This window comes from Lissotriton vulgaris, chromosome 7 (genome assembly GCF_964263255.1).
Source record: "Lissotriton vulgaris chromosome 7, aLisVul1.2, whole genome shotgun sequence".
Taxonomy (NCBI): Eukaryota; Metazoa; Chordata; class Amphibia; order Caudata; family Salamandridae; genus Lissotriton; species Lissotriton vulgaris.
The window spans coordinates 680,394,005-680,404,202 of NC_141695.1; the positions used below are offsets into that span (position 1 = coordinate 680,394,005).

Consider the following 10,198-nt stretch of genomic DNA (forward strand, 5'->3'; position numbering starts at 1 on the left):
AGTCCACTCCTTGGCAGCCCAATTCCTGCCTTCTTTCATGAAATCAACAAAGTGTATTAACTAGTAATATACACACTAATAATGCAATATCACATAGGTTAATATACTCAATACTATCAGCTTATCTCAAGCATTCATAAACATTACAACAACAAAAGAAAACTACATTTAAGGGCACTCTGATTGCATTTTATTACTCAATACCTTAACTTGTCTGAGTCTTCCCAAAGGCACAGTTGAATATCCCTGTATATGGAACCAATTCTGTTCTTTTAAAAATATATCTCTAAAGTAATACTTCCTAAGGTGTTTTAATTCCAGGTATAAAGTTACAATATGCTCAGTGCTTTCTGTGTTTATTTAACAAAAACAGCAATTTACATGTTGAACCCCCTTGCTAGTGCAATGCTAGTTATTTCCTAAATTTTGATTTGCACAAAGTTAAATTTCATAATTTCTAGTTTTGCATGCGGATTCCAGGCAGATAATATACATATCTGGGGAGCAAAGTCATTATGATGTTCGATCTACAGAGGTCTTTCAATTTACGCAATTTAGCCTTATCTCCATAGTTTGGCAGTGTCTCAGAATGCAGCAGCAGGTGATTTTGGCAACTTGCATTATCATTTTTAGGGTGGCAAAAAAGTACTTCACTATGCCATCAACTTGAGGCTATGAAGATATTATTTTCTGACGTTTTAAAGTCAATCTGGGACCACATTTTTTAACTCCTTTCCACAGAAGGGGGAGAACTATTACCCGACTCCCAAGAATGCCAGATATAGAAAAGATTTTGCTAAGCACTGGTATGACTACATCAGACGCTGCCAGGGACCAACTATTACTTCGGCGAAGAGTAAGAATTTGTTAATGACAACCAGGAGGAGCTGCTCAACTGCAGTGGGCCCAAATAAAAGTACTGGAACCTCTTTTTATACATTGCGGGAAACATCTGGAAAGGTTTGATAGCCTTTTTTTTTGCTTAGTCTCAGGTACACTTGATATTCACCCATCTTCTTTTATATGAAGGCGTCAAGGAATGGAACCAGACCTCCCCTCATACGAGATGGATAGTAGTGCCTGATGGACGTTTGAAAAATTTGCTATATATAAAAATATGGGAGTGTTGGAAGGATAGTACAACAGCAAGGCTCTTCTTTTCTGCCATACAGTAGGTCTTCTCTGCCGTGGATCCAGGTGAATACCTTCCTGAGAGAAAACATGACCTCAAAATTTCAGAGAGGTTGCCCCAAAGGCATTTTGCTTTGTTGAGCGCAAGATATGTGCCTGAAGAACTTGGCAGATCTTTATTGAGGTTTTTTTGTTCGTGCTTGTATCTGCCAAAAAGTAAATGGTCTTCCCTGTAGTATAAGCTGTTGGGTATTTCCTGCAGGGTTGAGGAATTCCTATAGTCCGAAGCCCAGGACATATTCTTTGGGTACAAGCACAAAATGTTTTTACATTTATTTTGTCCTTTGGTACAAGTAGGCTCAACCCCCTACAGCACAAACCCTTGGCTGCCAATTTACAAAACCACATTATGGATCAGGTAAGTGCATTGGCTGCATTTAAGGTATTATGTGTGTCCATATATTAATGCAGTAAGAACCTGTATTTATGGTTCATTAATACAAAGCCTTTATTATTAGGGTGAGCGCTCCGAGGAAATGTTGTTAGCTCAGACTGAACTACTGAAAATGGGTCCAGTATAAAAATGTGTACACATGTTTGCAAAGTTTAACAGTATGCAGCTACTTATAATGCTCCCAGAATGCTCTCTGTTAAGATGCAAATATTTGCAGTACCTTAAAAGGCAATGCCTAATTAAAGTCACAAAGGTACATCCATGGTGTATGTCCTTGCATTAGTGCAGATTTACAGCTTTCAAGAATTCATGCAAATTTACGGAAGTAGGCCTGGAAATCATAATCCTAGAAAACTTTTGTGAACTCCATTTTAGCCGCGAGCAAATATGTATGTGTAGATTTGCTCATGCGATAATCTGTTGAGCGTTTACAAGTTCACTTTCCCTCCAACCCTGGAAGAAGTTTTACTTCTGCCCTGGTCAAGGAATACATTTCCTATCTTTCTCAGTATGGGAAATGATTATAGAAGAGCTGGTAAATACCCTAAAACATGCAAGTTAGTAGGGTTGCACAGACTCATAAGGGCATTCCAACCCTGAACCTATTTCTTACCGCTACCTCCAATCCCAGTATGCAAAGCTGTGGAAAGGTGGCAAACTGAGGGAGTTTCTAGTATTCAGACCTTACTATAGTATGAACCCTGGCATAATCGGAAAGGCTATTATCAGAGCTCTTATTTAACGAACATGCTGCCATCATTTGTTGTTGCACTACACAGCACCAAGTGGACAAGTGGATGTTGTTATAGGACAAGTAGGTTTAAGAAGCAACCTGTTCCATGGACAAGTAGATATTTTTATTAAACTCGACACCCCTGCTCCTGGATAACTTATTGTATTTCTTATTGAAATATCTCAACAGCTGATGAAACAACAAAAACAAAGGCATTTGTAGCCAAATAAACCAGAGTGCCTTGCAAAGGTCATTATGTAGAATGCCCTTTCTCTAGTTCGAGCTGGTGGTAGCCTTTGTTTAAGTCCAGATTAGGGAACATGCATGCTCCCTTTAACGGGTGAATCATATTTCTGATTCTTGGTAGTAAGTGTCACTCATGTTGGACTGCCAGATTTGGCTGCCACATGTCAACACAGATGCAAATTAGTTCTTCAGCTTGATTTTTAGGTACTGTCATTTCATAATTCTCAATGCCTCGTGTGTATGGCAAAAAGTCTTTGACCCAGTGACACTACCAAGCCATAGACTGTTGATGTCACTTAGGCTGAACAGTGGTGGACTCTCTGCGACATCAAGTCAGAAACCAGAATATGGATCTGGCTGTGGACATTTATGAAAGCACATCACTGTATGCGTGGGGCTGGCTGTTCACAGTGAATTCATCTCCTTCTAAAGATGACATTGTGCAGGCTACTGAATTATAGAATAAGAGTACGACAGGATAAAAAAAACTGAGGTGTGTAGCATAAGTGGCAGTCCCATCAACAATGTTGTGCTCTTTAATCAATAAGACGCGAACCTCAACCTTTTGCTTGTCTCTCCTTTATCTTTATTTGTACATTCTAGAAATCTTGCCAATAAACACTAGTTTTAATTTACATGCACACAGTTATCTGGCTTCAATCATACTTACCATTTTGTACCTCATACAAGGGAACCAGTACGTAGTGTGTCAAGCATTGCATAAACTTGCTATCCTTGCTATCTATCCTCTGTCTCATCCCTCCTCAAGCCATTCAGCCCTGCACATCCTCTATTGAACGGACAACAAACACTACACCGTCCAAGAATAAAGACATGGGTGCCAGGCAAGTGGTAGGGACGTGACAGTGCGTTCATTTTGCTGCTGTTCCCAACTGTAGCCTCTCGAGAGCTGATATCTTAATGGATCTCTGCTCAAGAACTAAGCAACCACCATCGCCTCAATTTGCCACAATTAAATCGCAAATTGTATGCAAATAGATCCAGGTATTCATGTATAATCCAACTTGTTCTAGAAGGAGGAATCCGTGCTAGCTAATTGGGCTGACATCCTTTTCTCATGTTCCCACTAAACCATCTGAGGTATAAACGAAATCAACAGATTATGCTAATAACCACTTCTCATATTACTACTTTATTTACAATATAACTCTTACAGAAAACACCAGACACAGGTATTTAGAATGTCATCTTCTGAAGGAGGCGATCCCACTGTAAATAGCGAGCCATACAACTGTGTGCATGTAAATTAGAAATAGCATTTATTGACACGATTTCTAGACTGTACAAATTATGATAAAGGAGAGCCAACCAGCAAGAGGTCCACTTCTGATTAATTCAGGAGCACAACATTGTTGATGAGACTGCCATTTATGCTCCCCACCTGTTCTTTTCATCCCGTCGTACTTGTGTTCTATACTTCACAACCCTGCACAAATATGAGCCAGCATGCTCTCTTTCAAATAGACTGCACCTTTGATACTAAGTAATTGGGATAATAAGCCATTATAGTTATTACCATCCCTTCAGTTCTGGAGTTTGTGGCAGGTTATTTTCCTACACGTTCCATATTCTTTAACCAAGTTTGGGGTACTTATATAGTACTGCCCTCCTAACATGATTGGTGTATATATTTGCTTTCATTGGTTAAGCATTGTTTATGTGTGAATTACCTTCTAAGTTCTCTGTGGAGATTATATGTTAGTTGGATTCTATCTTCACTGGACATGGATGCACCAATTAAACTTTTGTATGCAACCTTTATTCATCCTACCACATATTAGCGACGAGCTGGAGAAGGACCAGAGGGAGCATCCATGTGGCTGATATCATTGGATTCAAGGAATATGGAGGATTACTCAAGACAAGCTTATAAAGATCCAGAGGAATGACTGACAGAGCTGTAATGTGAGGAAATTGTCCTGTGGCAGTAGCACAAAAGTATGTGCGAACAATAACTTTCTTTTTTTTTTAAAGATCACTTTATTGCATACAAACGAAAAAGAATCATGATGACATTATGCAGCAAGCAGGGTAAATTCAAATTCTGGAACAGAGATACCCTCTTCCCCTCCCCTAACAATTCACTAGGCAGCAAAGATGTGTAGGCGCCTCTGCATCCAAGCATTGCGGTTGGTATCTGCAATATGAGGACAATGATTGGACTAGGCGCAATATCGACTATTCTGAGAAAGTTGTGTTATATCCCCAATCTAGGCCTAAGTAGCAAAGCAACCTTTCACCTACATTCATCCTACCTTGCCCTGCATAACTGTTCTAGCACTGACATTTTACCTAGTTAAGTGCTGAATAAATGTCGATTGGTTTCCTTGAAACTAGCCTCCTTTATTATGCATGATGAGTCTTAGTAAAATCCCCTGCACATGACTTACATAAAAGGATTAACATACTCTGTATAAAAGTAATTGCTTACTTTCATCCTAGGGCAACCAGGCTACTTTGAATAAATTACATTATTGATTTAGACTCATCTGCACAATAATACTCATAACATATCAATTGTGGTAGAACCACTAAGGCTACCTTTTCTGTATGAAAGAAGTGCACCTTCACTAGTGAAGGAGAGGAGACGCTTCCAAAGATACAGACAAACACGAGGTCCCGGCCTGCAGAAGCTTTAACATGCAGTGGTCTGAGACATCCCTTCCGGGGTGTCCAACTCAAGACCAAGACTGGGTCCTTCATTCTCTTCCATCAGGTAATGGGGTAGGCAGATTCCTGGGGGATTCTTGGATTTACACCCACATACATGCTAGGTACACTTGGGTAGGGTCCACATAGTAGGAGTACGCTTGATCACTGTCATGTTTATATACCCGCATATATTCACTTCAGCACCATGGTAGAATTCTGCCTCCTATTTACACTGTTGGTGCTTGTAATCTCTTACGTTAGCTTCTGTCTATTGATTGTCGCAACTTATATGTTTTATACTAGGATGACGCTGCTTCAATAAATGCTTATTGAAAACGTCCCCAATGTTTATCCTGTGTAGCTCTCCGAGACTTAGTGAGCACGAGTGAATGACCGAAAAGTACAGTACTGTTTCTACAATCACTGAAGGATCATGGGTTGTCATGTTTGATGTTTGCCAAAAACTATTTGCTACTTGGTATGGTTAGGGGGTTATGGTGGCACTGTGAGCTAGCTGGTCTACAGGCCGACATATCCTGAGGGGGTGTCCGGAATAACTCTAGATACCAATCCCTTAGTTTATGTTATCCAACAAACGTGGATATCCTCTGAATTTTTAGGAACTATACGACAGTTGAGGCGAAGTCGCGGTAGGACCGATAATGGAACACAGTTTACTTTAGTGAGCACGAGTGAATGACCGAAAAGTGCAGTACTGTTTCTACAATCACTGAAGGATCATGGGTTGTCATGTTTGATGTTTGACAAAAACTATTTGCTACTTGGTATGGTTAGGGGGTTATGGTGGCACTGTGAGCTAGCTGGTCTACAGGCCGACATATCCTGAGGGGGTGTCTGGAATAACTCTTGATACCAATCCCTTAGTTTATGTTATCCAACAAACGTGGATATCATCTGAATTTTTAGGAACTATACGACAGTTGAGGCGAAGTCGCGGTAGGACTGATAATGGAACACAGTTGACTTTGATGAAGCGAGGTTCAGAAATGAATTATATTTCGACTTGTGAAGTTAAAATTCCATAATAATTCATTAAATTAATGAGTTTATGCACGAAAATGTACTAATCAACCTAGATTAAAATGCATTCACGACATATGAGTTTAACATTATGTGCTCTATGTTGCATTTGCAAGTACGTTAAAAATAATAAACTAGTGTTGTCTATTTGTTTTGACAACATTAATTGCGGCTGTTTACTTAATGGCATGTGCTTATTTTAAATGTGCCTTTGTCTATGTTGTGTCTTATATGTGGCAAAGGCTTGTGGAGAATCCTGGAGGCCTATAGGAAGAAGGTTTTTATTATGCAGATTTTTGTGCTATGGCTAGGTAACATAATTAACTGGGTTAATATTTAGCAAGGGGGTGGGTAACAGAATAATCTTCCTTACTCAAATTAATTAATGTTTTGTGTTTCCTTGAATACTAGCCTGCAAGAAAGAGGCCTGAGGCCTAGCTTTTAAAATGGGTGTTTGGAATCCTGTCATGATGAGCCGAGCACAGCTAAGAACGTGGAAAAGTTTGCCACAATGATGATACATCAGAAAATAAATAAATGAAACTGTGCAAGATGTGCTCCGAGTTGAATAACTCCAAGGACAGGAAACGGCAGAACAGCCAAGCTGAGGAAGCAGCAAACTGTTATTTAATAAGATGTTGCAAATCCTCGGAAGCTAATGTCGCCTGTGAGCAAAGGACAAAGACGTTTTAGAAAGGCACGATTTTGGATTGAAAACGTTATGATCTCATATGGACTGACAGCCAATCAGAACGCAGAATGATGGTGAAAAGTATTCTTTTAATGAATATTAGTAAGTTAGAAAGGTATAAAAACTGGCCCCATGACAAGAGGGTGCTCCTCACTTTCCGATTCCTGAGAGACGTGACTTGCTGTTGGACTTCTTGCTCACGTAAGGATAATAGGTTTATGGACTTTACATTTTCCCCTTCTAGATGAAGTGAGTCAGTTAGGGAAATAGATTTAGGGAAATGAAAATCGTTTTGTTTATTATTCATGTTTCTGAATAAGTTTTGAAATATCAGTTTAATGTGCCTTTACTTTAATAAATGCTGCTAATCTGCTATTTGCTAATAAATAAAGTTACTTATTTTAAGATGCTCATTCTTTGAAAAATAAATTATATTTTAAAATGACAAGCTGGTCTTGTTTAACCTTAGTCTAGTTACCATCAGTTGATCCAATCACCTAAGTGACTTAATTAAATGGTTTCCTTATTTTCTATAGAAATAATGATGATAAGCTGCAGTTGTATATAATGCGTAAATAGTTTGTGAATAGTTCTGATTAATTAGGTCACATGATTCAGTTGCCCAATATTTGTCTCAGTTACTTATGGGCCTTGTGAGAGTTTATGATTAATGGTGAGTATCTTGGTGTTGGGTAGTGTTGATGAGACAGATTTTCTATAGGGGCGCTGGATCAACTTCAAGCAAACTGGTAAACTATTAGGAACTACACGACAGTTGAGGCGAAGTCGCAGTAGGACTGATAATAGAACACAGTTGACTTCCAGCAAATTGATAAACTATTTCAAGAATGTAGGTATTCAACGTATTAAACCCGCTTTATATTCTCCCAACATGAATCGGCTTGTAGAGAGATTTAACAAGACATTGGTGTAAGGTATACAGTTGGCTGTTAGAGCAAGCATTGCTCCAATAAAGAGTAACCATTTGTTTACATGAAAATGCTGTAAGCAACATTTATTCATCCGACAGCACTGCAGAGTTGCTCCCTCACCTGATCTCCTTGTTGGTAAACAGACCGACCCTCTCTAGCTGTTCTAGCTCGGGAATTCGGTCCTCGATCTGCTGCTGCACTACTTCAGCCATGCCGGGGTATTTGCTCAATACAACAAAGGACTTTTCTGTGAGTATTCCTAAATACAGTATCGACTATCGGGCTGTTCTTTCTAAAGATGGGAAATGACCGGTGATCACACACGTGAAAGTAAAAAGTAGAGCTAGAAAGAGGTGTGACGGTAATACAGGCTATTAAGGGCTCTAAATGGGTCGCCATCTTAAAATGTACCGTTTTCCAATTGATTCGAATTGGAGTATGAATTGAACTGTGGTGTAACTTATATTGCAAATAAATCCGCTTTGTATTTAAAAAAGTGTCTCACCACGCAAATAAACAACACGGGTGAGGATAGTGCAATTAATACAGCCTTTCAACTAATTACTGTGCTTTTCGTTTTGTGAATAATAAAATGCTTAAAAAGGTGAAACATCGGTGTCATTATTGCGCCCAGCAACACTAGCCACAAATTAAAGTGTCGGTCTTCTATTTCGATGTCACCTATCACGCACAGTCTATCAGCATACTGCGCATGCGTTAGAAAGGTGCATGGTCGGCTAATTCCTTCTTGTCTAAATTGTCCCGGAAGTAAATAATAGCAGCTTTTCCCATTCCAGTACACACTAGTTTTTCAATACAATCTTTCTGAACACTACAAACATGCTTTCTCTCTTTTAATTTTAATACTCATCGTCCTAGTCCATTTACTCTGCGTCTCGGAGGCTTGAAATGTTCAGAGGCATGCGTATTGCGTTTTCTATTTCAAACTTGTGAAGGAAAACTTTTTTTATTCTTTTTCGAGAATATTCCACGTTTTAAAAAGTTACTTTATAGGGAAAATTTAATGTGCAATAAACTGTAACAGAATAACATTAGTGTTCAAGTAAGAGTAGCTGCTATCAAGGGCTCCAATATCACTAGTAATACAAACTGTCGAACCTGGACACGACAGTGACGAGTGAAAAGTAGCGGTGCAACCTTGTAAAGGAGGTTTGATTTACATTTTGGTCGAAGTCTGGTTCTGTTGGCATGGCGGTTTTATTGAAAACGCATAATTGTATTAACACGGTGTGATTAACTTATTGAGTTTGAGTTTGAGATATTTTGTGACGTGTTTTTTTAGTATCCAATAATATAGTCTTCCATTTCAAAATGGCTGTTGCTGTGTGCAACCATCCTGCCTGCATGCAGTCATCTTTCTGTCCTACCCCCACTGTGTTTTCAGCATATAACATATATTTTGTAAACAACGTTTTGAACACATTGGCATTCTCTCATGTACAACATGAACCTTTGTTCTCAAGCTTCGTTCTCATGCTGTGTTAGCATAGTGGTTGTTCCCCAGGGTCTCACTTATTGGGACCACATTATGATTGCCATGAGATTTTTACCTTGATTTTAGCTTATAAAATGGGCCTTACCCCATTGTGTTGGGCAACTTGCCCCTGAGCTTCAGAAGGCAATACTCTGTCTGACCTCTGATTTGTAACTTGATTCATTTCCTTAGAACTGAATTTTGTTAGATTCTGTTTGTTCTTTTTCTGCATTCATTACAAGCTTCAACCCCATATTACTGACTTAAAAGACATGATGGATTCTAATCGTAATTTTTTTTGCCATCTATAATGATTTAAGCTTTTAATAAACCTTCCTGGTTTTCCTAACTGACAAACGGGAAGCTTTTAAAACACGAAATTTAAAATGTACACAACTTTTAGTAAGGTTAGGCCCTGCCTACACTTAACATTTTTTCCCAACATTTACAAAGGGGGGGGGTCCCTTGGAAATTCATAAGCGTCAAGCACCAACTTACCAGTCGCTGCCTTGGACAGGAAGCCACCTATTCAAGGTAGAGGCCAACGCCTCAATAACGAATTAGCCTTCAAGACTATAGCAAGTTTGCAGGTCTTATGAGATCCATTGAGCAATCACGTCCATCCCCACATCCGCACTGTACAATTTAAAAGCAGATTCTTTCAGGGTATGAAAATCTGAACAGCTATGATTATTAGGTGACACTGATCTGGGTATTATAATATTTTCCAAAGCCCTTGCACTTCAATTTTCTACAAATTCTTTTTGAGTCCCAAGATTTTTCTGTCTTAGTATTCTGGTAC

At 39.0% G+C, this 10,198-nt stretch overlaps 1 protein-coding gene across 1 annotated transcript in view; it reads right to left on the reverse strand.

Annotated features, from left to right (window-relative positions):
* The window catches only part of UTP6 (UTP6 small subunit processome component), a 391,901-nt gene extending 383,668 nt beyond the window's left edge, over positions 1 to 8,233 (reverse strand). The window contains exon 1 of the mRNA XM_086930881.1: positions 8,022 to 8,233. Within this exon, the coding sequence (XP_086787007.1) occupies positions 8,022 to 8,113 (92 nt within the window). The 5' untranslated portion in view covers positions 8,114 to 8,233. The remainder of the gene's footprint in view (positions 1 to 8,021) is intronic.
* Positions 8,234 to 10,198: the final 1,965 nt, after the last annotated feature.